Source organism: Drosophila eugracilis, unplaced genomic scaffold, assembly GCF_018153835.1.
Source record: "Drosophila eugracilis isolate 14026-0451.02 unplaced genomic scaffold, ASM1815383v1 contig_353, whole genome shotgun sequence".
In the NCBI taxonomy this organism is placed as follows: Eukaryota; Metazoa; Arthropoda; class Insecta; order Diptera; family Drosophilidae; genus Drosophila; species Drosophila eugracilis.
The window spans coordinates 1,316,027-1,342,778 of NW_024573209.1; the positions used below are offsets into that span (position 1 = coordinate 1,316,027).

Genomic DNA, 26,752 nt, shown 5'->3' on the forward strand with positions numbered 1-26,752 from the left:
TAAATTATTGCGTTATCTCGAGCATTCACCCACCCAAGAGCACCACCCAGCCACCCAACCAGCCAACCACCACTCCACCGCCCATCTACGACCCCACTGGCAGCTGACACGTGGTGGCACAATATGCTGGGCATACGAGATTGCCCTCCAAAAGTTTTCCCAATATTCCCCCTGCCTTTTCCCCAACAGCCTTCTTCCAAATGATTTCTCATTTCCAATGCCGACAGCCGAAGCGGCTGGAGCAACACATTTTTATTCCTTCCGAAATCAAATTTGTATCAATTACAATTGCATTAACATATAATTTGTGAGCGCCTCGGATTTCGCAGCATCTGGTCCGGAACTCAGAAATGAAGATTTAAATGGCAAAGAGTGGGTGGGTAAACCTACTTAACCTTCGGATCTAATATCAGCATACTTATTGGGGTAAATCGAAGAAACTTGAGTTTAAGGAAATTTATATGATTACAATTTAACTAACTTGACAACTATTAGGCCACACACCTATCAAACTACAGCATATCTTGTTCAAATTAAACTTTCAAGATTTAATAAACACCCTCAGAAAGACGGGAATGAATAGCTCTGCCTTCAGCAAATCAAATCAGTAAACATTCACAGTACATAGTGTAGCAATCTATTACTTAATTATTCCCAATTAAATTAAGGTCTTACAACATTAGGCTGGCTTTATTGTATGCCAATTAAATTCCATATGCATTTCCGAAGAGCCAACACCAAGTTCTGCCACCTCGAATCCGATGGCTGGCCAATAACAAATTAGGAAATCAAGTCCTTAGGGAAATTGTGATATAACTTCGCACCAGCTGCGGTACAAAATCAACAAAGGACTACGGCTTGTGTTCGTAGGCATCCCAAGTAGATTACATAGCCAACAATGGTTCCTTACTCCTGTTTTCAAGGAGTGAATTTTGCCCAACTCGCCACGGCGACCCAATTTCCATATGCGGCAGATGGCGGTTTTTGGCTTAACTAGCCAAAACTTGGCTTCCAAGTTTGCGTGCCAAGTCAAACAAATCGAGCCGGAGGTGCAGCAGCGGCAGCGGCAGCAGTTAGTGTGGGGAAAGTGTTTCCTAGGTCCTTGCTCACATGGCATCCTTTGGGAGACTTCAGGCTCAAATTTAGATCCAGATCCTTGGATTCCCAATGCGGTTGCAGGCACAACCAAGGCAAAAGTTGGCGACCACAAGCTGAATATGCTCTGAATGCCAGCAGCTAATATTATTGAATAAAATTGAATTTCGCCAGCGTTGTTGGTTTTGCAAAATTATTAAAACATGACTCCGGGATTCCAGTTGGGTTTTCTGTTTTCCGTTTTTCAGCTTAGATCTTGGCCCTCTCTCTCCTTTTTCCTTCGGCAACAATTTCATTTTGCGGCTTGGCGAGAAGGTTTTTGTTGCGGCACGCCACACGGATAATTCAATTAAGTTCTGAAGTAGGACTTACACCAAAGCGGAAGACAGCAAATTGCAATACTTTTGCAATTATGCGGAACAATTTGGTGCAGCATCTGATTGCCACAGGCGGATTGCAACCAAGTTGCCATGGAGAAGTCGTTGGGCGTATTTAAGCTATAGAACATCAAATTATTGGGCTAACGATTAAGTTTTACAAACTAGAGTTTGTTCAACAATCTTTAAGTTAAGACCATTAATTAATTAAGTACTATAACATTGATGTGAAAAAATTATATAATTTTAATGGGTTCGCAGTTAGAGTCTTAGAGGCAGAAGAGGCTTTAAAAAGCACATCTACAGCTTTCTCATTTCTCAAACTATTTTTATTGCTGGCAGCTGTTCAATTGAATTTCCATTGGCAACTGAACAACAGTCGAGCTGAGTTACCACTTTTCCCTTTCCATTTACATTCTCATCGGCCTCCATTCCGCTAGGTTCTGGTCGACCGACTGCCTCAAAGTAAATATCCAACTGTAAATCCACAAATCAAATGCAATCAATTCAAATTTCACACTTCAATATTCATTAGAAATTTATTTTGCATTTTACAACTGCAATGTGAATGGATTCGCCGGAGGCAATCGTCTGGCGAAACCAAAGACCCAGCGCCTCGCCATCTCCTCCGTTCGATTGGAGCTAAGGCGAGAGTATAAAAAATAGCTTCGAATTTTCAGGAAAATTAGCTGCCAATTGTTTTCAGCGCTCAGCTGATAAATTGAGAGCGGATGTAATGGAAATTGTGCAAAACCAAGCGGGAAATTTCAAATTTTGTTCACTTCTGGTTATTCACCAAAAAAAAACAGTGAATTACTTTAATTTGACCCACTAATTTATGCATAGTTTATAAAAATTAAAGCAGGCACAAGCTTGGCTTACATGGCGGATGCGCATTGCAAAACTGCGGGCAGCTGGAAAATGTCAGGAAAAAGGTGAATCCCCAACTCATACTCATAACATATACGGTACTTGTACACATATATGAATGCATATGTTTTTGTGTGTCCTAGTGCAGTGCATATAACTTAATTATGCAGAAATGTGAACGGAGTATGAGACGGTCAGGGTTGCCAAGTTTCTCTATGCCCCGCTTGAGGTCTTTCTACGAGCTCAAAGTTCGTAATAGGATTTAGGTGGTACAGCTTGTTGCAGCACTTTTGGTTGCTATTGTTGCCACTGCTACCGATGGTTGTGGCCTGCTGAAGATGATGATGATGATGCACGGCAGTACTGGTCGTCGTTTCTCTTAAAGCTCCCCTGGCTTTCTATGTCAAAACGGAACGGTGGGCCGATTCTTTTAATTAACAAGGAATTATTATTTTATTATTTTGGAGCAATTTATGTTTTTACTTACATTTTAAACATGTAATATTATATATATGTATAATAGCCGTCCGAATATAGCGTTCTTCCTTTATTTTTGTGAACTAAACTTAATATCCATTCCACTGTGCCTTCAGAAAGTCAAATATGGTCACTTTCGTTGCTTTCTCCATGGCTGGAGGAAGGAACCTGACCCGTAGCGCGGTCCTCACAGACAAATAAATTATGCACATAGAGAAAAAGTAGAAGGCCTTGGAGAAGGAAATGACTCCTAGCAGGATGGGGTCTTGCGAGGCCTCTCGGAGATGGGGTGTGATGCATCTTATAATTCTTGTATGAAAATAACAGCAGCCTAAATGTCTTGCATGTGATAATGGAAATTTATGAGGGACAGGCACGACAACTAGACCGTTTCTATGGGCTCTACGCTAGCTAGTGGGTCATGCATTTTTAAAGAGCACTCTATTGCGACCACAGAAGCCCCAACCCATCAACTTTGGCAACCTGAAGGTAGCTCATCAGCTTCATTTCTGCTGCTGACTGCGTAATGTATTGATAAACATTAAAAGCCAATCAGCGTAATGGGTTGTGAAGTGAAGTGGGCTTCTCGCCATCTCGTTTTACGTACTTCACTTTCAACAGCTCATAAAATTGCAATTGACTTTGAGCCCCCGGAATATATACACAAGCTATACTCGTATATACCGCCCAAAACCCGCCAACTCCTTGCCTTCGCAAAATGTCGCAGTCACATATGTGCTTAATTAAGTGAATAAATTGATATTTGGTGCGAGTTTATGACTGCATTGCAGTTGTGTCCCGATTACGTCGAGAGCGCTGCAAATGATGTACTTATCCTCACTTACTTGCACATTAGTATCCACTTGAGAATCCGCTTCTTGAGGGTGTGAAAACGGATATAACATTTATATTTTTTATTAAAAAATTATCAGATATTGCAGGGTTTTCAACAATTTTAAGGATTAAGTAATGATAATCTTTAGGGATAATATTTCGCAAACACAAACGTATTACATTTTAAGTAGATTTTTAATACATTTTTACCCCATTATGTTTAGTAAACAACGGACTTTAATTATCTGCTAATTAAGTTATTACTCTTCTTCAATGACTAACCACGAACTATGGGTCATAATTTACTAGCAAAAAAACACAGCTCTTGTTAAAAACTTTTAGCATTGGACCACAATAACCAGCAAAATAGCAACCTCTAGGATATAACCAGGACAACAGCCGGCTATTTAGCATACCACGTAGCTGGAGAAGGAAATTTAATTAATTTACTCCGCCTGGTCATCCTGTGAACATTTGTCTCATGGCCAGGACAAGCCATAAACTCGAAAGTTACGAGTATTTTCAGCAGCTGCAGCTACTTCATTATGTGACTGATGATGTACAACGGAGTTCAGGAGAAGTTATCACGATTTTTTTTCTATTCATTTTTGATGTCTTTATTTTCAGAGCGCGAAAGGATGGAAGGAAGCTATATCCTGAACTGAAGGATCCAGCTTGTCTTTATGGCCGCCAAGTAGCGACGTTCAAGGAAAAGTTTGCAGAATGGCAGAAGGAGAAGTACGAGCAAAAAATTGGCATATAAAAAGTTTTTTAATGAATGGAATTAGTGTTTGAGCTGCTGAGACTTTGCTAAATCGTCCGAGCATCGCCTCGGAAGTCCACTCAGAGTTCCACTCCTTCGTGTCCAAAGTCACTGCGTCAACTTTTGGCAGACCATCAGCATCGGCGGTAGCTGCTCTTCTTACAGGGCTAACAAAATTAGTGCTTATTAGTGCCAGTTGGTCAAACTTCTCTGTGATTTTTGTGTTTTTTTTTCGACTGTTTTCCAGGCTTTGCTTCCTGTCATAATTTCCCCAGAGTGCGGCAAGCGAGAACTTTTCTTTAATTGTTTTAAATGATGTAAATAAACGTATTTTGTCATGAAGAATCCTTACCGAATACCCTTTAAAAATTCCAATTGATTTTATTGAGGAGTAAAGTTACCTAACTTTTTAATATATACAAAATAAAGATCAGACAGGCAAGAACAACTATTATTTTGAGCAAAAACTTTTTCCTTTGTACGATTATTAGGAATGCCAAAGGCAATTTCGTTAGAAAGTATACGAGTATTGTGAATATTCTTTGTTCAGTTTTTAAGCTGCATGTCAGTTCTAATTCATTTTGTTTTGCAACTCAAAATTGTCAAGGCTGGCTATCCTGAATGAATATGTATGTGTGTGTGCATACGAGGACACGACCTGCATTATAATCCAAGACCACGCTGGAGATACCCAGAGGCGACGACCGCAACCGAATAATGGAACAGGACTAAAAAGAAAGTCAGCCAGAAAGCCGCAAAAGATATCAATGAACAATCGATGCTGCAGACTAACCACAGACCCACCTTCAGCTCCACCTTACCTCAGATGCGGCATGTACCAAAAAAAAAAAAGGAAGAGGAGGGAACTATCGGGGATATATGCACGTCCTGCAGATATAGATACAGATATAGATACAGTTTCGTCCTTCGGAGGGCAAGTCGTCGCAGTGAATTTGTAAAATACGTGACAAACATTTTCAATTTCTCCCCCAATCATCATCTTTCCTCCCTATCCGCCTTAACAAACCCAGTTCTGCTCTTTTCATCTGCTCTACTATTTACAATTCAATTGTTCTAATTTCGTTCCTTTCGGTTGGCTGTAGCAAAAAATGAAGTTCAATTGAATTGACAGTCTCGAAAGTTAAATGCTTGGCCACTATTTTCCAACTAGTTCGATTTCACCCTTCCCATTGTTTTTCTGTTGTATGTTTCTTGTCCAAATTGATTTATGTTCGATGTCTGTTCGGTGGCTTTTTTCGCACTTTGGCAGCCCCTATCGGAGCGAGGCTTTTATTGTCTGGCTAACCATATTTTGTGGTCTTGGCGGTTATAAATTTATCGTAATTTTTGTGCCATTTTAAATGGCAACATAAATTTGAATTTATAACGTGTCGATGTCCGTTGAGGTTTCTTTGTTCTTTTTGAATTTTCGTAGTTATGAGTGCTAGTATGGTGGTTCAGCTTTGAATGCTGAAGTCAACTTCACAGAAGTAAATAACATATTTTGGATGTTTTAGGTTTTGGATAGATAAGGATTGGGCATCCATGTTATATGATATGTTTAATAATGAAGTATCTTTTAAAGCGAAATCAAAGTAATTCCACTTACAGGTGTCGCCGTCAGCTTTGCACTCCAGGCGTTAAGTATGCGCTCTGGTGGCCATCAGATTGAACAGATTCGCAGTTGAGTGGAGAAACTTTTTAAAACAAAGAGCGAATATAAAAGCCCTACAGTACATTTCAGAGTCAGCAACAACCGCTGTTAAATGGCTACGACATCTGCCATATGTTTCAATGAATGGGCTTAAAAGAGTTTGGAAACAACACAACAAATGAAAAAATGAGAAAAAAAAATAATGTGAGAATAAAAACTGCAGTCAGCATTAAGTGTGTGATGGCTGGGGATGGCGAAATGGAGCTCAGAGCCTGGCAATTGTGTGTGTTGTGCTCGCCAAGTGCATTATTGAGTTTACTCGCTTATTTCATTGCGGCCCAGCGCTAAAAAAAAGAACTTTCATTTTGTGCGCGTTTAAACGTAATATGGGCCTTAAATGCACCTGCAACCAACCACCCACTGAGCACCTGGGAAAGCGCTTAATGTGCTTACATAGCCAACTGGCGAACGCAGTCCGAGGATTTCCGTGCCCGAACTTCGCTTTTGCTCTTAACTGCCAAGGTGACTTAAGTACGGCGAAAGCCGTTAAGGTATTTATGGTCATCAGGAGGACGCCGCGAAGTCAGACAGAATCGCAGTCGGAAGTGGCTTGGATTTTCAGTTGGTCAGGCAAAAGTTTGGAAATATAGATAAAACCAAAGGATCAGAACTAGTATTTACTAATTAGCAAGTAAAATGTTACCTTGGTTAACTTTTTTTTAAATATTTATAAAAAGTTTCCTGTGGTTTTTAGTAAGTCGAAGACTAAAGCTATCTGAAGTCATTCACTTAAGCTCTTGCCATTTCCTTAGACTTTCAAGCACAACCATTGCGGTAATTTGATTAGTCGGCCGACTTTTCAACTTTTTCATGTTGCTGTCTGCAGACTGGCCTTTCCCTTCTTTCTGCTGACTTGTCTGGGCAAATTTATATAAATGCCCGCAAAATTGACCTGTGGCCTCCCCCGGCAATTATAACAAATTATCAACTCGCTCACACGAACAGACCCGAGCGCACACAGCTGCAAACAGACAAGCACAGACAAACATAGACACACACATAAAGCCAAGTCAGTTTCCGGATCCGGTCGTAGAACGCCCACACGCACACACCTAGACGGACATTAATTATTCATAACTCGAGCTCCAAGTCGAAGGACCGAGTCGAGTGCTGCTGTTCGGACGTTGTCTTTGTCTTTGGGGAAATCTGGTGTCCCAGCCCCAGACTAACCACCCAGTCCCCTCCCAAACTCTCACCTGAATGTCCTGCGGTCTGCCAGCAGTTTCAGTTTAATGTCTTCAAAATGTCAAGACACAACGGCCTGAGGTGGGTAGAGACGTGTTTCTAGCTTAAACTTTGCCATCACACACCTTTCTGGGTCGCCGAGAAGTGTTTTGGGTTAGCATTTTTCTTAAATACCTTAAACTGGAGGGTCCTTAGGTCGATGGGTTATACTTAAATTAAGAAGGAGATGCCGCATGTGGGTATTCCACTTAAAACTTGACCCTCATTAGCTGATGGCCACTGGGCGTATACTAAATATTTGTATGAGTTGGTCTCCGCCTTTACACTACCCCGTGCTCTGTTTATTAACCAATATTTTCCGAGTATCAGCTTTGGAAGACAAGAAATATCCCAATTATAAAATTACCGTAAACACTAGAAACTCAAAGCTGACAATTTTTTTCCGGTTTTATGGACAAGTCCGGATTTGTCGGAGTGATTAAGTTCGCTCGACTACGTTGTCCTTCTCATCCGTTTAGCGCTTCATAAACTCGTCGCTGATTTAATAATATTAAGATCAACGCCATAAACTGCTTGCGTTAATGTTGTTCAGTTAAAATTTTTATGCTTGCGCCATAAGACCAAAGTGGCAAAGTGGCAGAAGGACGACTGCTGTTAAAGGATGCTAACGGATGAGGGGAAAATGAGTGGAAAAGCGTGAAAATATATAGGAAGGGGAAGAAAAGCCAAGCGAGAGTTTTTCAGAAGCGACCTACATTCAGGATGTCGGAAGGAGACAGTCGGGACTGACATCTGTTGTTTCCAACATAATAATCATTATAATTTATTTTAAAATGCAATTTACGCGGCAACGAGTTCAGTTCAGCTGAGTTGCGTTGCTCTGCGTCGAGTTGATGGCTTGCATGTTAAGCGAGCTAAAAAAGCTGACGGAATGATCATCGCAAATGAATGGCAATGGAAAGTCGAGTCCTTGGCCCCCTGTTTATGCCCTAAAACGAGTTAATTAGCGTTGATTTTGTCTTCTTTTGTGCACAAACTGCTGAACAAATAGCGCTGCGTACTTCATTATTGACCAAACAGGTCACGTAACGGAGCTCAAATAAAAATCGACACCGAAACGGTTTAGTGATACAACGTATCCACAATATATATATATATATATATATATATATTCAGAGGCAGTTGCTCATTTACAATTTGCTGCTCCTCATCCTCGTAGTCGTCCTTTTGGTCCTGGCGCGCAGTTTGTTTTGTTGCTTACAAAACCGAAAAAGGTAAATAACAGGAAACATTTTACACTAATTAGCGACGCACGCAAATGGGCGGCTTTTCGAGTGAAATGGGCGTTGTTTTCGGGAGGTTATACGCTGTTTGGGAAGAGGGGTTTTCAGGATGGATCGTTGACTGGGGCGGAGTTGTATAAGTGGCGGCGATTCCATTTGGCGGCCTGTTTCAGGCATAAAAGTCACTGCCGTAAGCCTAATTATGTTGTACCACGAGTATTTTGTCGTTGAAAATCTTCTTTACGCCACTAAAAGTGGCGAGGAGTTGAATATCTGATTTAATTTTACATTAATTAGCCTCAATTCAGATTTAAGTACATCCTAGTAGGGCGAATGAGAGCTTATTTAGGTTTAAGGATATTTAAAAAGAAAAAGTGTTTTTTAACCATATTTTTAGGCCAGAAATTGCACATTTTCTTTAAATAAACACAAAAAAATAGTTATTAAAAATTAAACAAGCCCACAAAGTCGTCGGCGAAGTCGAAATTTTATTTGGGTCAGCATCAGATCAAAGCCAGAAGCCGAAAGCCGAACTGCGGCCACATCCGTCGAAAAGCGGACTTTGAACTAGGCTAAATCGCCGCAATCCGCCGGTCGGTGGTGGACATTGATTTTCCCTCGATGTTCAGAGCGTATTTTGACCGATTTCCATGTAGCTCGTTTGCCATAATTAACGTACAAATCGTTTTACGCAACAAACGGGAAAACTCATATCTACATATAATACCCGAGTGGATTGCACGGATTCCATGCGGCATTTTTACCCTGACCAGCCCTTCGGGCGTCTGTCAATTTAATTACAATTTATTCGGCATTTTACTGGGCGAGCAACCAGAACAGGCATTTCACATGTTGTGCGGTCACCGCTTTGGCACATTGTTTAATTTATTTTAAACATATTTTGTTTTGTGGCAATTATTCGTGGAAATTCCGCACACAACTCGCCGTGTATTCGAGTGGTTTGATTTGTGTCGCGGTTTCACGTTTGGTTTATCTGATTTTCATTCGTGAGTGCAAAAGATTCAATTTTCATTTGCCGACCAAATAAATACAGATATTATTATTCTAACCGATCGATTTAGTGTCGCACTAATGGAAAGTGCAATCAAACAAACAAAAATACTCTGAACCATCTTTGTTTATTCAATTGTATATCGTGTTTATTTTGAAACAATAAGTTAATGCAACAAATCTTGGTGTTTATTGAATATTATTTAAAGGAAAAGATGAGATTTTTTATTTCCGGGCTTCACAGACAAAGCAAGTCATTGAAATTAATCTTTAAAAATAGTTTAACTTACCACATTTAAAGACTCTTTCTCTCGTTTAAACTTTTAAACTCTCTGTCATTACACAATACACAATACACAAATCGCATTAGGGCAATTTAACTGACATAATCCCCCATTGCATAATTTCATAGAAGAACTCAAAAGACTAATTTTGAATGCCACTTCGTCTGAAGGCCTCTTTTACGATTAAATCCATGACAGAATCAACACAAACATAAATATACTTTACGAGTTGAGGGGTCTTTTTCTCTCGTCACTTTGAGACATTGAGGAACTGTCAAAAAAATATATAAATAAAAGGGAACTACAAGAGCTTTATTACCAGACGACCTCGAAAAAACTGTAAAACTGCTTCTGTCATTTCGAAATTTATGCGACTTTTGTGACCAACTGTACCCACATGGGTCCTGGCAGCGTCCTGCTGCAATTTCTTTCTGCCAGCCAGCCATGTTTATGATATGGCGATGGTGCAAATAGTTTGCTAATTTTTCCTTTTCGGAAATTAGAGCATAAACTTTTGCTGTTGCCGCTCTTAAAACTTGCAGCGCCCTTCCTTGCCACTTTTCCACAGCCAAAAACGCACAAAACTACACAGGGCAAATTAATGAAAACTAACTTAGTTATAAAGAAGCTATTATATATGACATATTAAAGATTATTTACAAGAAAATGTTTTATTTTACTATTTTAGAGTTTTATTATTATACTTAAAGCGCATCTTTAAGTTAAGTTATTATTACTTAAATTTAGATCCATATAAGTAACTATTAAATATATATCCTCCTTTAAATGATTTCTAAATGTGAGAGATATATATTATATTATAGACTTTTTCTAACTAATATATATATCTCATATTAATGCCATACCAAATAAATTTCTTACTAATCCCAAACTGATTTTAATTTATCTGAGTGTTGCGGTACATGCACATCCATATGGTGAACCAAAAACCAACACGCTTAACACTTTGCTATAAGAATCGCAGCTACCGCCTCAACACCAACACCAACAACACCAACACCAAAAACAACATCTACAACAACAACAGGGGGCAGCCAAAGCAATTTATTTGGTTTTCGTTAAAAGTTTCCTTTTTTGGTTTGGTTTATTATTAACACCACACGCACACAGGGCCAAAGGAGATATGTAGGGAAAGTCCTGGTCCTGGTTGTTGTATTTCGGGTGATGGTAAGAGGGGCTTGAAAGGATATTACAATAGAGAAAAGTTGCTCTCTCCTTTGGGGTTATTGTTGTTGCACTTTGGCTCCATCTCAAAGTAAAAGTTATGAGTTCGCCAGTGAAGTTTTGGCTTGCAGTTCGCTTGTTTTACTTGCTTTTGCTGTTGCCTTGCACTTGGCAGAAAGCTTTAATTACAGTTAAGCTTAAAATCATATGCAAAAGTTGTTTAATTGTTATCAATGTCAGGTTGTGGCCTAAAATATGGAAACCTGATCCTAGTGGCAGGATACCTAAACTAAGGATAACCCTCAAAGTTGTCACAAACAGAATGTTCAATTTCCTTTATGAGAACAAGAAAGCTTTTCTATTAGCAAATACAGTGAGTTTTAAAATCATATTTTAAAAATTTGAATAAATTATCTAGAATATATAATATATCTGAATTTAAATGCCTTAAATGTGAGTCCTGAATTTCATTTTCGATTATCAAATTTTCCCCAAAAAACGCTTGATCCACTTTGTTCTATTTAAAGTATTTGATTCAAAAGTTGTTCCTTAAAATTGCATAACTTCTGATGGTAATAACATTATTTTTGGTTAATTAAAATATATATTTCATTGATTCGCATGACCATGCATAATATTTGTAGATTTCATACAATTTTCAGCAGGAAAGCAGCATACGATGGTTTTGGCTGGTGGTTTCTATGCTTTTGCAGAAATGTATTTCCATGTCTCGGGCAAATGATGATCAGCCAATATGGATACAATTTTTATGGCAATCGCCTATCGAGTGTGTGGCAACAAAATAAATTTGAATGGTCCTTTTTCATATTTGCACACCGCGAGAACAACAACTTTAACTGCAATAGTGTGCGTGTGTGTCTGTGTGTTGCACAATGCCAATACGAGATGTGCATGCGAAATGCATTCACGGGAAATTGGCATTTGTGTTACTTTATTATTTTTCATTCGCAATGTCGGCTATACTTTTTTTGTTTGCCTGTTATTGACCAGAAGTGGCTGAAATTTGTATGCCTCGGCCTCTTTTCACGCCCGATGAGCGAAATAAATTAATAATTGGTGAAACTCAATCAAAAGGCTGCGCATTCCGAAATAACAATATCATCAATACACAGAAAAAACAAAAAGGAAAAATACTTTTCCTTTCCGAAAAAGAACTAACGGTTGATTGGGCATCACTATCAATGAATAACATTTTTATATTTTTGAAATTTCTTTTAAAGCAAGTATAATATTTTATTTGCATTTTTACTTTCTTTAAAAGTCAACTTACAGATGGCAATTAAAACAAAAATATAAGCAAAGAGTTAAAAAAATTGCAATACTAATTTTTTATTGGTTATTTTATCACAATATTTCCTTGAACTTCTTCCAGTGTACAACAGCTGCAGACACGCATTAAATTTTATAAACATAGGGAGTGAGTAGATTCGCCTGTTACACGTTTTGTGTGCAACAGTTTGTGGCCGAGCCACCGATTTCTCGAGTAGGTTGGAGGCGATCAAGCCAAGTTCGCACAGCACAACAAACTTTGGCACACTTTAAACTTTAAACACACTCAATTAGATAAAATAAAATGTTTAGCTAACTTTTATACCGGCCCTGCCCTCCAGTTCGTAGGGATCAGGACACAGCTTGACCCAACGGGCCAACTTTTTTGACTAGCTGAAAAATGTTTGAGAAGCAGCAAAAAAAAACCAAAAAAAAAAAAAAAGAGCACAAAGTTTTATACAACTTTTGGCAATTATCTTGTGAGCCAAGTCGGTCCATAATCATATAGCCTATGCCTGGTTTATATATCTGAGTGCTTTACTATATATATGTATATATATATTCTGGAAATTGCGCCTGTTTTGGCCACTGCAGCCTGTCAACAACCAATCACTAACAGCTGCAGTTGATGCCAACTATTTTTGTTATTTTCAAATGGACACCAAAACAAAAATCTCTCCAAGGCTGGATAAACATTTACAAAAAAGTATTTTTAAGGCCCATTTTGTATGCCGCTCCCCACCCTGCCCAAACTTAATTGTGCCAATAATGTGTTGGCTCTAATCCTTTAAGTGCTCTTCAGATGGCAGTCCGTTAAAGTTTCATTCTTGCTTTCCTTTGGTATTCAGCATTTTTGGCAAAAGCTTTCAACTCCTGCTTAGTTTTGAGTGTGTGAAAAACACACTTGAGGAAAACTACGCTCTACTGCATTTAGAAATTGCATTGTTTCTTAGATTGAACAAAAAGCTCTTTAAATCTTGTTTTATTATATAAATTTATATATAATATACTTTGTTATTTTTATAGAATAACTAAGAAAAAACATTAGCTCTTAAAATTTCAAAAATATTAGTAATAATATTTCCTACTGCAAGTTTTAAGAGTACTTTAAGAGAGCATAAAGCCCCTTTCCAAATCGTTCTCTTTGACTGGAAACTTCCAGAGCGGGTCGAAAGAGAGCCAATGCCGTATTCATTTTCGAACATAAACATCAGACATCTGTGAACAAACACCAACAAAGCTCATGGGGCCAAAAAAACATGGCCAAAAGGTGCATCCAAAGCGCATAAATAACAACAACGACAAGATAGACTGGCAGGCAGGTGACGAAAGTAGCAATATTGTCATAGGAAAACGGTGAAACAGAGGGTTAAATTGGGTCATCGTGAGGTATGCTTAATGTCTTTGCCACCGGATTTAATGAGCCCTAGCTTGCATTTCGTTTTTTTGTTCCCCACCTAGAAGACATCAAGCCAGATGAAAAGAGCTAAAAAGAAAAAGAACAGCAGTGGATGCCGGCAGATTCTAATCAAAGAAAGTAAGTGTCTGAGCGCTATCAAAAGAGAAAATATACTATATAAGAGGCTGCTTACTGCTCGGCGTATTTGCTCGACTTGGCACTTTTCTTCTCCATTCCTTTTATTTTTTTTTTGTTAACAAGTTTCTTACACTATGACTTGGCCCGGCTTATACAGTCAACTTTTGTTATGGCCAGGAGAGAAAAAATGCATAGGGAAAGCAAAAAAAAAAAGTGCAAGAAGCGAGAAGAGACGCATAAAAACTTGTTGAGATTTATCTTGCCACACGCGAAGAACGCTGCAAGTTCCGCACTCAAGCACCTCCACCGCCAGCCAACCGTCATCTAACTGCATTAGACTGCTGCTGCTGGCGTTGCATATTCACGGCGCATATGCCAGTTTATTTATGGACCTGGCTTCTGCCAGTGAGAAGCATTTAAGCGCCTTAAAGTAGGCAACGCTCGCAGTATTTGCGCCGCAACTTCTTGCCATTTGTTGTGGCACATGTCCTTGGTTCTGTCGCTACCATCTCCCTTGTGATGCGTTGGCTTACATTATGAAAATCCATGGCAGCGACAGCCCTCGACTGACTGAGTGGATACAATAACGAGCTTGAGCTTAGATAGAGGAGCAGTAGAGACTAGTCATTAGGAAAACCATGTGGGTCAGCGATTTCATTTTCGGAAGCTCTAAGGACTAACCAAGACCCTTGCAACCAGCTTATGACATTGTTGATTCAGGTGTGTGCTAAACACAGATCCTTAAAACCAGGTAAGGCTTTAATGCATTCATAAATTTTAGTCCCTTATGACCTTAAGCTCTTTTTTTTTTTTTGAAGGCAATCATTTTTAATTAAACATGTTTGAAGAGCCTAATGTGAAGTATTTCAAAAATTGTGCCCACTTCAATGCGAGTCAGCTGTCCACAAACAATAAGCCACATGTTGAAACCATAGAGCAAACAAAATAAATAAAACAATAGGAAAATACATAAACCAAAGGCATACCGATGCAATTCAAAACGAAGCATGGTAAACCAGGCGTTTAAATATTTGCCACTATTGGAGAAGCAAACTGGGTGTTATGTTTTGACATCTATTGTGGGTGAAACAATGGAAACGACGTATCTTATTCCACTTCCCCATCACTAAAAAAAGTTAGAATAAAATGTAAAAGGATTTGTTTAGGCCAAATATCTAACGAAGTTAATATATACTCTACCTTACCGTAGTAAATTTCCAAAAAATATAGAACTGGGAATATTTGTTATAAGTGCTATAACAAAACATCTTTATTTATCTATATTATATAAATTTTTCCATTGTTTTTCTTATGTAATTCTGAAATAACTAGTGATTGTTTTAGGTAACTTTTCCCCAGGCCATCTAACCATCGATACTTAGAACACTTTTTTGCATTTCAACTGAAGGACAATGAAAATGGTGTCAAACAACTGTTGAGTGTGGACACCATGGATGCATCCTAGCTGAGCAGCAGCAGTTTGTATTTGTTAGTACTCAAATAACCGGAAGCGATACAATGAATCCGCAACAGGACGAGGGAAAAAAACAACAGTCTAAAATCACCAAATGCAAAACGGAAAAGTGAAGCAAAACAAATCGAAACGAGAACAGAGTGTGCTGCTCCAGTTGAGAAGGAGCCAAGCTAAACTATCAATAACACTTAAAAGCTTTTTCAAATATTTTCCATTTGTTTTGTTTTTTGTCTATTTGCTGCATTCTATGTGCATTTGTATGTTTTTGGAGCACCATATTTATTATTTTCTTCTATTTATTACTGCAAATGTTTTTCTCTTTCCTCGTCTCGGGATATTTAAAAATGCAATTTAGTTCGTGTTGAAATGTTGAATATGCCACGCTGGGGAGCGGAAGACCAACGTCATGATATATTTGCTGCGCTGCATAAGTATTTCAATATTTATTGATAAATATATATGTATACTTTGGGTTGCAAATATTTTTTTAGTTCAGGAAAATTGTTTGCTCTGCCGGGAGAAAGCCATCGGGGAGCCAGCCTGATTTTAAATGTGTGGGACTCTTTATTTTTTGATTAAAAAATATTTATTCATCCACTCAACTAAAAGAAAAAAAATGTGCACATTCGGCTGATAAAATGTAACGTCTTCAGGGGTTATTCAATATAATAAAATATTAAAATTATTATGAATGTTTAAGCTATATTTAAATTCCACAAAAGTAAAGACAAAATGAACAGTATTTAAATGGCGATTTAAACTCAAAAAAAAAAAAAAAATTATTCAATAAATCTTCGCATATTTAATTAATATTAAATTGAAAACGCAATTAGTTTCACCACGAATGAAGAACGCGTTCATACGCTTAATCATAGTTAATAGTATGAAATACTTTTTAAATAAAAGTGTTAGAGAGTGGATCCAGCTTAAAATGTACCTTGACCATTTTTTTACAGCAAGAGGGGTATTTATATTAACAACTGTTTTTTCATTTAAAGGGCTTTAGTTAATCATACTTAGTAAATAGTAAATATAATGTGACAGGACATATTATGGGAAAACAAGGATACTTATAACATGGATACTTATAACACCTTAAAAATCGAGCGGATTTAGCCTTGGGTGAAAAACCTGTTAGATGTTTTAAAGCATACGTCAGCATTTAGCCCAGAATAACGAAACCATTGCATCCTTTTAGGCGCTGAGTGGGCTTTTGTGCACACATGTAGGGTTTTACAGATATAGATCTTTATGTGGAAATGGTCCTCCTGGCTCTGCCTCTGTCTGACGTTTTATCTGACCGAGCGGGTCAAGCATCAGTTCATTTTATTGACATAAATGTTTATGTTTATTTGTCTGCGTTTAAGCATTACTGTTTATTGTATTGTTGATCCTGCCAGAGCTGTTGTTGCTTTCGTGGACATGAAGGCAATAACAACATTGTGCAAATACACAAAAGTCGAATGTGTTTTACAAGTGTTTGTATGGTGCCTCATTCTCAAAATAAAAACCGGTTTGTTTGCCCATCAGTGGGCAAAGATAATGAGTTTTTAAAATTAATTTAATTAATGCTTTTGTTCTAGCAGTTTAAAAGCGTATAATTATAATAATTCATACTGTTTAACTATTTGTTCTCGATTAAAAACTTGTTTATTTTAATAGAGAATATTTTCTACCAATAGTTCTCTTTTAATCCAGTTGATAAGTATTTAATCCGAAATATACATAACAATTTTACAGTGTCTTACAGTAAACTACATTTACCTATTTCTAATACGCTCTTCGTTCCATTGAGGAAGTTTATCCCGCTTTTTGAAGCTTTTAAAGCTTTTAAGGTTTTGAGACATCAACACAGAAGTCATTACGAGCCCATACTTCTATTATTTTAAAAAATTATATCAGATGTCTAATTTAATATTATGACAAGAGAACAAATTATATTTATTTTGCTGTTATGTCCTAATAAAAAATGTTAAATTGATAGTCAGTAAAAGTCCTTGTATTTCTTATAAAATTAACACTATTGAAAGTTTAATGTTCTTAAATTAAGTAATGTAAATTTTCCGAATTTTGAATATCAGCGGCTATAATCCATTTTATCGATATTTTAACCGATAGTCGATATTTAGTAGGACCGTATTAACGGCCACGACTTACCCAGCTCTGAAGATTTGAAGAAGAAGATTTGCCAGCAGGGAGACGCAGAAACTATACATTATATATAGCAAATATATAGTTTCCTGCAAAATTGCAGCCAACAAGGAGTCCAGTGGTTACATTTCCAGCACTCCCGAACACGTCCAACTATGCAGGTGAGTCATTCAAGTTTGTGGAAAGGTACGTTGGCGAAGGGACACGCCAGCTATTGAAATATTGAACAGGATTACTAGACCAGAATGTAACCACGATTATTTTGCAGTCCCGGGCTGTAGCTAGGCCATGGCTGTTAATGGTCTTGCTGGTGGCCCTCGTTCTGGTGACCGACTGCTTCTACGTGCCCGGCGTGGCGCCGGTAGAGTTTGTCCAGGACCAGAAGATCGATGTAAAGGCGGTAAAGATGACCAGCAGCCGCACCCAGCTACCTTATCAGTACTACTCGCTGAAGTTCTGCTATCCCAAGAATGGCACCCTGATTTTTAAGTCGGAGAATCTGGGCGAGGTGCTACGCGGCGACCGGATTGTCAATACACCCTACGAGGTGCGGATGAATCAGCAGGTTAACTGCCGCCTGCTCTGTAACCAGAAAGACAGACCGCTCACCTGGAGCAAGGCGGACTCTGCTTTAGTGGCAGAGCGCATCCAGCACGAGTACTTTGTACATCTGCTGGTGGACAACCTTCCAGTGGCCACGCGCATCGTTAGCGTTAACAATCCCGCTGAGGTGACCTACGAGCACGGATACCGCTTGGGTCAGGTGGATGGGGATAACATCTACATCAACAACCATCTGAAGTTCATACTATCCTACCACATGCACTCCAAAGATAAGTACCGCGTTGTTGGATTCGAGGTGGAAACGGTATCAGTCAGTCACAAAGAGCTTAAATTTCATGGGGACACATGCAATTTTCCGGATAGCGCCCGGCCGCAGTTGGTCAATCCCAACGGAGAGACCCAATTGTACTTCACCTACTCTGTAGAGTGGAAGGAATCTAAGGTGAGCTGGGCCTCGCGATGGGACATCTACCTAGGCATGCGAGACGTCCAGATTCATTGGTTCAGCATCATAAATTCGCTGGTGGTGGTCTTCTTCCTCTCCGGAATTCTCACCATGATCATGATTCGTACACTCCGAAGGGACATTGCTCGTTACAATACTGATGACAACATTGAGGATACGTTGGAGGAGACCGGCTGGAAGCTGGTGCACGGCGATGTCTTCCGTCCACCCAAGAACACTAGACTGTTTTCTGCAATAATCGGCAGTGGCATTCAGATCTTCTTCATGTCGCTGATAACCATCTTCTTTGCCATGTTGGGCATGCTTTCACCTTCGTCACGAGGTGCCCTTATGACCTCCGGCATATTCATGTATGTTTTCATGGGAACCATCGCAGGATACTACGCAGCCCGTCTTTACAAAACAATGAAGGGTCGCGAATGGAAACGAGCAGCCTTCCTCACGGCAACGCTCTATCCAGGCATTGTCTTTGGGTAAGGAAAGCTAAGTTTCAAAATAATTCAAAAACTAATTTACAATTTATTTATCTGCAGCACTGGATTCTTTTTAAATTTCTTCATCTGGGACAAGTCTTCTAGCGGTGCCGTGCCCTTTACCACCATGATTTCACTGTTGCTGCTTTGGTTTGGCATATCAGTGCCTCTGGTCTACCTAGGTTTCTATCTGGGTTACCGAAAGCAGCCGTATCAACATCCAGTGCGCACAAACATGATTCCGCGGCAAGTGCCTACACAGCACTGGTATATGAATGCGGTCTTGAGGTGAGTAGACTTCTTTCAGTGCACTTCGGTTTGCTAATTGATATCCTACCGCATCTTTGCAGCACTCTAATGGCTGGTATCTTGCCTTTCGGCGCCGTCTTCATTGAACTATTCTTTGTGTTCACTGCCATCTGGCAGAATCAGTTCTACTACCTATTCGGTTTCCTATTCTTGGTTTTTTGCATCTTGGTTGTAAGCTGCGCCCAGATCTCTATAGTTATGACATATTTCCAACTTTGTGGCGAGGTGAGACTGGTTTGTATGGTTTTAAAAAAGATAAATTTAAAATATTTGTAATTATAGGACTACCGCTGGTGGTGGCGCAGTTTCGTTGTATCTGGTGGCTCGGCCGTCTACGTGCTTTTTTATAGTATCTTCTACTTCTTCACAAAGCTGGAGATCACAGAGTTTATACCGACGCTGCTATACTTGGGCTATACGGGTTAGTTATTTAGTAAAGTTTTCAATAATTCCTTAATACAACATATATTTAAATGCAGGCCTAATGGTGCTAACTTTCTGGTTGCTAACCGGCTCGATTGGTTTCTTCGCTGCCTACGTTTTCATTCTGAGAATCTACGGAGCTGTGAAGATCGACTAAAGAAGCTGTGTCATCCACTCACCACGCTGTACACCAAACTATCCTTGCAATATCATTCGATCATAAATATATTTATAGAGCAACTGTACCACGTCTGCGTCCAGCTGCAAAAATCAAAACAAACAAAAATTAAAACTAAAAAGAAACTCGACGACTCAGCCATGTGAGCTAACTTCCCCTTCTTGTCCCAGCTTCAAAAAGCACCCAATGAGTAACCACTTACTAAGTCAAAACACGATATTCGCATGTATGTCTTGACCCCTGGAAGTGGCTCGATTTGCGAGAGCGTTGCGTTTTAGAATCAATCTAGAAATGCCTAATTTATATATGTATGTAAAGAATCTAATCTAAGAAACTGATATAAAAACAAACAATTAAATAAACTAAGCTTAATGTAAAACACCTGCAAGTGTCAATTTCGTAGTAGAAATCAAACCTTTTTCTTGATTGCACACTTTCGGGTTTAAGCTCAGTTGAATTTAGGGTCTCCATTTGGCTAGTTCACTGAGTTTAGTGATAAATATGAGTCACTTTTTTTATCACACTCTAATGGCAATCATTTATGTCTTTTTTTATCAACACCTCTATAGTGCGGGAACACTTGGAAGTTATAAAGTAAGATTCTTTTTTTGAAAGGTATATAAACCTAATTATATTGCTTCTTTAGGTACGAAGTACTGTGAAGACACGAATAATGTCCAATATCAGCATGACTTTGTATTGGTTTTTTCAACCATACATCCCATTTGAAATGGTGAAAGACGAAGCCGAATGGGAGGCAATCGGTGGTGGCGAAGAGACTCAGGAGTTCGCTTACGACTAAACTAGATAGTGGTGATATCAAATTATTACCTTTTGTCATATTCCAATAATATAAATTAAAAAACCCAGAAAATCTTTCTGATTTTATAGTTACAATTACATTTAATTGCATAGATTATTAAATTAATCGGTACATATAATTGCGTTTAGTATTTTACACATATTAGGTTTAAAACATTATGTAAGTTGTCTATATTAGATCGTATACACGTTTATGAAATGGGTGCTGACCAGAGCTAGTAGTGCCCATTACTCATTAGTTTAGTTCATCTATTTTTGCTGAATAGGTAAGATCTCGAAGCAATAAGTGAGGTCATCACAATCAACAAAGACAACGTTTGCTGTAACACAGATCTAATGCTACTATCAAAGAATACTTAAGATTCTTGATTTAACTGTTTTGATTTTCGGTACCTTCACTTTTTTGCTTAAGAAATCTTAACTAGATTACTATCAATGCAGGAATATCGAAACTGTACATCGACTTCCATTTCCAATGATCTGAAGTCAGTTCCAATTAGGCACAAACTAAGGATGGTAAACGAAGTTATTAGGTGTACATTTCAATATTATTCTTTGCACAACACATATTGCTAGAGAGTGATTTACGATTACTTAAGAAATAGATTAGAGTCTAGAGACCGTGCGGGAACAACCAAACAGTTCACTGTCACTACCTTCTCCTCCTCATCCTCATTCTCATCCTGGTTCTTCTTCTGGTCCTGACGATAATCCTTATCTGTTGGACGCATCCATCTCCCATGGACCTCTGTGGAAAAGTGCGTTTTGACATGGTTGCGAATCGGTTTACCTCATTGGGTTCCGATTCTTTAAACGCTAGCGATTCCGCTTGGTCTTGCGACTAACATTGCCCTCGATGATAATCTGATTGCATGCAAAGTAAAAAATTTGAATTGGAATATGGAGATGGAAATTGTGACTCTAGTCGAACTGTATGAAGTCGGTTAGATTGCTTTTCCAGTTGGATGAATTTATAGTATAGGGACACTTGAATTGCTGGGAGGGGGAAATAGGTCTGGTTGTTAGGATGGGTTAGATTGGGGTTACTCCGGCACCGGCTGTTCTACCTGAAGGATCTGGCTGGCCTCAAAGGCTGTGCCCGGTAACAGGATCACCGGAGAAGTAACATTGCCCGCCTCCACGCACAACATGTTGGGGAACTCATCGTCCCCGAAGTCACTCATCTCACGCGATCGATCGATCCAAGGATTCCAGATGACTAAAAGTAAATGTGTTTATTCCTTGAAATCATCCAGAACTTTGCTTTGCTCACCCGTATCCGGAAAATTGTACTTGTGCAGTCTCATCTTACGGCCGGACACGACATTCGTAATAACGTGCTCCTGCGGCGTATGTTGGTAGATTCTGTCAGTCCATTCATTAACGGTCACCACTTCACGACCTTCCTGATAGAGTGAATTCTCCCGCGTCTTGTCGATGAAGTGGCAGCCTTGGAGACCAGTAATTTGACACCTCCGGACATCGGGCACCTTTAGGTAAGTGTGCAACAACATGTTAAAGGTGAAGCTCAGCTCCTTGCTCGGGTTATAGACGCCGATGTGGAAGTGGAGCTCCTTTTCGCGCAGGATCAGCCGATAGGTGATACGGAACCTTAAAAGTAAAAGGAGTCAGTCAGCTGATTAACCAATATAAGCTGCAACTCTTACTGATAGTTCCAGATAGATCGCGTAAAATCGTTGTCCATCAGCGAAAAAATTGCCTCCACATCGCCATTATGCAGCCTGTCTGGCGGTCTCTCCAGATGCCACCGAGTAATCCTCGCAAATCCATGTTGAGGTCCAAAGGACCACGCGCCGAACTGAGCTGTAATTATTGGAAAACATTAGCTAAACGCAATTTCAAAGTTCCTGGATCTTGGCAAACTTACGAAAGACAAAGGGAATCCCACCGCGTATCGCCTTCTTGCCATCGAAGGAGGCCAGTTTGCTGCGGGAAGGACAAGATGGTTGCAGAGAAAAGACTCGATTAATTCGGTTAGACGCTACTCGAAAATATTCCAGTCATAAAAACGCTTGCAGACTAAGACAGACATTCAGAAATTCAGAAATGCTATTAGCAGAAAAAAGTGTCTGGCAAAATGCTTCTTGCCCCTTTTTTTCGTGTTTTGTTTTTTTTTCTCCTGTCGCTGAGGATGACGTTGCCCCGAGTTGGGACTTGCCTTGAGTTTCGTCTCAGCTAATTTGCCGACGCATCCATCAAGCAGTTCCTTTTGCCCCTGGATCTACCTAAGCTGCTGATTCCGCTTCTCCTTTAGTTGCTCTGCGTCATTTGTAAACGCTTTCGGCTGTGGAACGCATTTGACATGGCAAATTTCATTAATATTCTAGAGATTTTTGTTCGGAATTTGGCACGAAGTGGAATCACTTTAACTCTTTCGAATAGTTTTTTCATAAATATTAGTAAACTCATTTCATTTTCTTACAACTGGAAAAATTAACTTCTTAAACTAAAATATTTTAAAAATACATTTAATTTTTTAAGTGCCTTTACATTTTCTGTTTATTTCGAAATAAACTTATTTAAGCCAGGCAGTCTTGAAAGAGGCAAATAATTAATTTAGTTTTCCACTTCCTTACTCTAGCCATGACCACTGCCAGTTTTTAGTGGGTTTCCCGAATGCCGAATGACTGTTGGCCACAAAAACCGTCGAAAACTTTCCAGCAGACGAATCAAAAAAGCAGCTAGGGTCTAATGTTCGTATGTATTTGTGTGTGGGAGCTAGCTGGCCAAGAGCCCGGGAATTGGCCGAAAGTAGATGGCCCAAGAACCACTGTGCCAAACGGAGGGCTCCCCATGTAGTGGGGATTTATCGATCTAGCTGGCCGCGCCAAAAACTCCATTCATAAAAACTTGCACATTGTTTTGCCACAAAAGGGGGAGGAACGGGGTTGGCAAAGAGCTAGAGAGCGGAAGGGGGAGGCCCAGAACAGGAGTAGGCAGCAACAGGGCGAAAAAAACGGCCATCAATGGAGGCAGCTCCTCTTGGTGCAAGTGCAACGGCTCCTAACCATCCCCGACCAGCCGCGCCCCTCTGAAGCCCCAGTGTTTTTGTATTTTTGTGTTTTTGCCTTTCGGTCGCTTTTGGTTCGGTTCGCTGGTTCGACGTTTGGGCCCGCTCGGTCCCGACGTGTTTTTTAGTTGGGTGTCATACAAAAACATTTTGCCGCCAAACAGAATGGCTAAGGCTGCTCCTGCCCAACCTGTCAGCCATCCCCACTTCACTCCACCACCATCACTCTACTTCACTTGGAAACTTTGCGAATCACTTTTTTGGTTGCATGACCAACGCACAGCACACCGTGGGCTTGCGTAAGTTCGGGCTTAAAGTTCGGCCGACGTGGCGTATGAGCAATGTTTAAAGGGTGCTAGCCGGCAAAGTTCAGTCCACTCACCTGACAAACAACTGCTCCTGATTGTTTACCCGCCACGACACAACTGTGGCACCTGCAAATACAAGGAAGGCAAATAATTGGCTTAATTTAAAAAATCGTTTTAAAAAAGTGTGGAAAGGGTTCGGAAGTAAATCAAACTTAAGCTAATATTGTTTTAAATTTCTATTTTTAAATAAGCATTGGGATGAAACCAATTAATGTTGGTTCTTAAAGTGTTTAAGCAAGTAATCTAATTTATAATAATAAATATTATTACATTAAAGTGAAACAAATTTGAAAAACTAGAATCCTAATTGATCTACACGGCTTGTATTGTATTAAGAAACCTAATGTAGATTCAGCAACTTCTGAACTTGTAAGTCAATGAATGAAATTGAAGCTGGGATCAACTGTAAGAATTACACAACAACAAACGGCAAAGCCAAGTACATGACGCACACACTTCTAACCCACATGGCCAACACACACTATGACAGTAAGTAACTGGCCTGTAAGTAAACTAACTGGCTGAGACCGAATCTCTGGTACAGTTAAAGACTGGGATATGGGTATGGTTATGGTTATGGTACGGCTATGGATCTGGGCATGACGATGGCCTACGGCCAATGGGTGGGTGAGCACTTGGATGCGTGGGCGGTGTTGGAGCTGCTGTTCCCAAAATCTCGCTCAGTTGGCCCCAATGTGCGGATGGGTCTTACAGCTATTATGATGCCTTGATTATTATGATTGGAAACAGTTTTTATGTAAAGTTTAGTTTAAGCGCACTTGAAAACGTATAATTAACATGGTTCGAATTGGATGTGATAAGATACACAGAAAAATATTTTTAAGTTCTTCCATAGAAAGTACATTCGGCAAAAGCTGTTTCTTTAGTGTAATTGTGATATAACTAAAATATCTATTTCAATTTTCAAAATGTATGTCTATTAACATTTTATATAAGCATTGAATATAAAAGAATATTTGAACTATAGAATAGTGAGTTTGTTCTTTCATGACTGACTGTTTTTTATTTCTTAAATTAATTTTAAAATAGTTTTTCTGGTGTTTACCCTTTTTTTTTGGGTGTACGATCTGCTGTCTGTGCCAAACGCTGTTGTGTCTCTGACTGTCTGACTGTTGCTCAAACGGCTGCGACTTGGAAACCAACGTGGGCAGGCCAGACACAGGCAGTCGTAATTGTTGAAAGTACGCTGGGTATACAATACACATAGGTGCTCATAGAGAGGGGCTGTACATACATACATATATATCTAAATACATATATATAACGCCTAATCGAAATGTGCTGCGAGTAGGAGCCCCATCGGCGGAGCTGGAAATGGATCTCTAAGCTCTAAGCTGGTCCAAAACCGAACCGAACTGATCCCCAGCGATTGTTTGGAGCATATATACCCCCTAAAACGATGAAGTGCCGCTACGATCTTGGCTGATAAGATAGGCAAAAGCTCTCCGGCGAAAAGGTATGAACAAGGTTGTTTCGAGAACGAATTGATAACCTCCAGAGGTCGCGAATAAGTCAATTTGGGGGCGAAACGGGTTTCGATTTTGGAAACTCCCAGGGAACGAAAGTCTAAGCCAATCATCTGCTAAAAATAACGCCAACAAATTTTTGGCAAAAGATTGCACAAAAACTGTTGTTGGATGGTGTTTTCGTTAATTATGATTAATTGTGGGTTTGTTTTTTTTTCCCTTTCTTTTTTATTAAGTTATTTTTTTCCGAAAAAAAAACTCTGCTCACCGTGCAAATTGATGGTACAGGTTGTATTGTTTCCGCGATCTAGAACAACTACACTGGTGGCGGCCATTGCCGCAGCTGTCGTGGCCATTTTTGATTTTTGTAACGGTAAAGGTATATCCGCCGGATCGCCTCAGATCCTTCCTGTAGGTGTGTGTTTGTGGGAGTTTTAGAGGAGTTTAGATATTTGAAAATCCAAAAAAAACTGTTGCTCCGTGGCAATTGAGGCAAGGCGATCTGGTTTCGTATTCAAAACTGGCGTCGATTGAACTTTAATTTGCGCATTTACATAATGTTTGCAAAAATTATTCTGCACACAAAGCACCGCACTCACACAAGCGAGCCCTCTCAAACACACACAGGGCACACACACGCACGCACAGAGCGCAGCTTGAGTTTTTGTCAATGAACAAATACGTATGGAAAAAACTCGTGCAAAAAACGTTCGAAAGAAAAGTGTCGTGATCCGGGCTTTGGATGTAGCTCCAACGAACGACCGATTGAAACTAAACCAGTTTACGCCAACCGCCTTTATTTTACCGGCCAATGTTAAGCCCTTAAAATGTGTAAATAGCCATAGTCGACTATGTAATGGTCTTTCTGGATCTTATTTTATAAACAATATGAAATAAAATAAAATATAATTTAATGGTAAATTAAATATTTTTTATGGATGCTAGCAAATATTGTATTGTAGTTTTAGTTTCATAAAAAGAGAAGATTAAATGAACTTCGAGATTTGTCAGTAACAAAAACCTAAATATAAATAAATAATTAATAACTATTCAAAGGAAACATAGTTTCTTCAAGATAAACAAATTAACCATTAAAAACAA

General features: G+C 39.3%; 2 protein-coding genes across 4 annotated transcripts; one reads left to right on the top strand and one right to left on the bottom strand.

The window, feature by feature from the left end:
• Nucleotides 1–17,550: 17,550 nt before the first annotated feature.
• LOC108105883 (transmembrane 9 superfamily member 4) lies at nt 17,551–20,322 on the top strand. Its single transcript, XM_017212659.1, has 6 exons — nt 17,551–17,691; nt 17,799–19,033; nt 19,094–19,321; nt 19,384–19,567; nt 19,625–19,763; nt 19,822–20,322. The coding sequence occupies exons 1-6, from the start codon at nt 17,686–17,688 to the stop codon at nt 19,920–19,922; spliced, it is 1,893 nt and encodes a 630-aa protein (XP_017068148.1). The 5' UTR covers nt 17,551–17,685; the 3' UTR covers nt 19,923–20,322.
• Nucleotides 20,323–20,819: 497 nt separating this feature from the next.
• Nucleotides 20,820–26,400, bottom strand: LOC108105884 (glucose-6-phosphate 1-epimerase). Of its 3 annotated transcripts, none has more exons than XM_017212663.2 (7): nt 25,920–26,400; nt 24,179–24,230; nt 22,654–22,712; nt 22,433–22,589; nt 22,039–22,376; nt 21,833–21,984; nt 20,820–21,629 (listed from the first exon to the last, which is right to left on the bottom strand). In XM_017212663.2, exons 1-7 carry the CDS (start codon nt 26,005–26,007, stop codon nt 21,582–21,584), a joined length of 894 nt encoding a protein of 297 aa, XP_017068152.1. In that variant the 5' UTR covers nt 26,008–26,400; the 3' UTR covers nt 20,820–21,581. The 3 variants fall into 3 exon arrangements, with proteins under 3 accessions (XP_017068152.1, XP_017068150.1, XP_017068149.2); XM_017212661.2 differs by having other exon boundaries at nt 20,820–21,761; XM_017212660.2 differs by having other exon boundaries at nt 20,820–21,780.
• Nucleotides 26,401–26,752: the final 352 nt, after the last annotated feature.

What these genes read in the sequence shown, in the direction of transcription:
- LOC108105884 (XM_017212660.2), bottom strand. Translation starts at nt 26,007, where the DNA reads ATGGCCACGACAGCTGCGGCAATGGCCGCCACCAGTGTAGTTGTTCTA. An exon ending in CAGGAGCAGTTGTTTGTCAG is followed by an intron (nt 22,713 to 24,178) that starts GTGAGTGGACTG and finishes TCCTTCCCGCAG; the next exon opens with CAAACTGGCCTCCTTCGATG. An exon ending in TGGGATTCCCTTTGTCTTTC is followed by an intron (nt 22,590 to 22,653) that starts GTAAGTTTGCCA and finishes CAATAATTACAG; the next exon opens with CTCAGTTCGGCGCGTGGTCC.
- LOC108105883 (XM_017212659.1), top strand. An exon ending in TATCCAGGCATTGTCTTTGG is followed by an intron (nt 19,034 to 19,093) that starts GTAAGGAAAGCT and finishes ATTTATCTGCAG; the next exon opens with CACTGGATTCTTTTTAAATT. An exon ending in GCTATACTTGGGCTATACGG is followed by an intron (nt 19,764 to 19,821) that starts GTTAGTTATTTA and finishes ATTTAAATGCAG; the next exon opens with GCCTAATGGTGCTAACTTTC.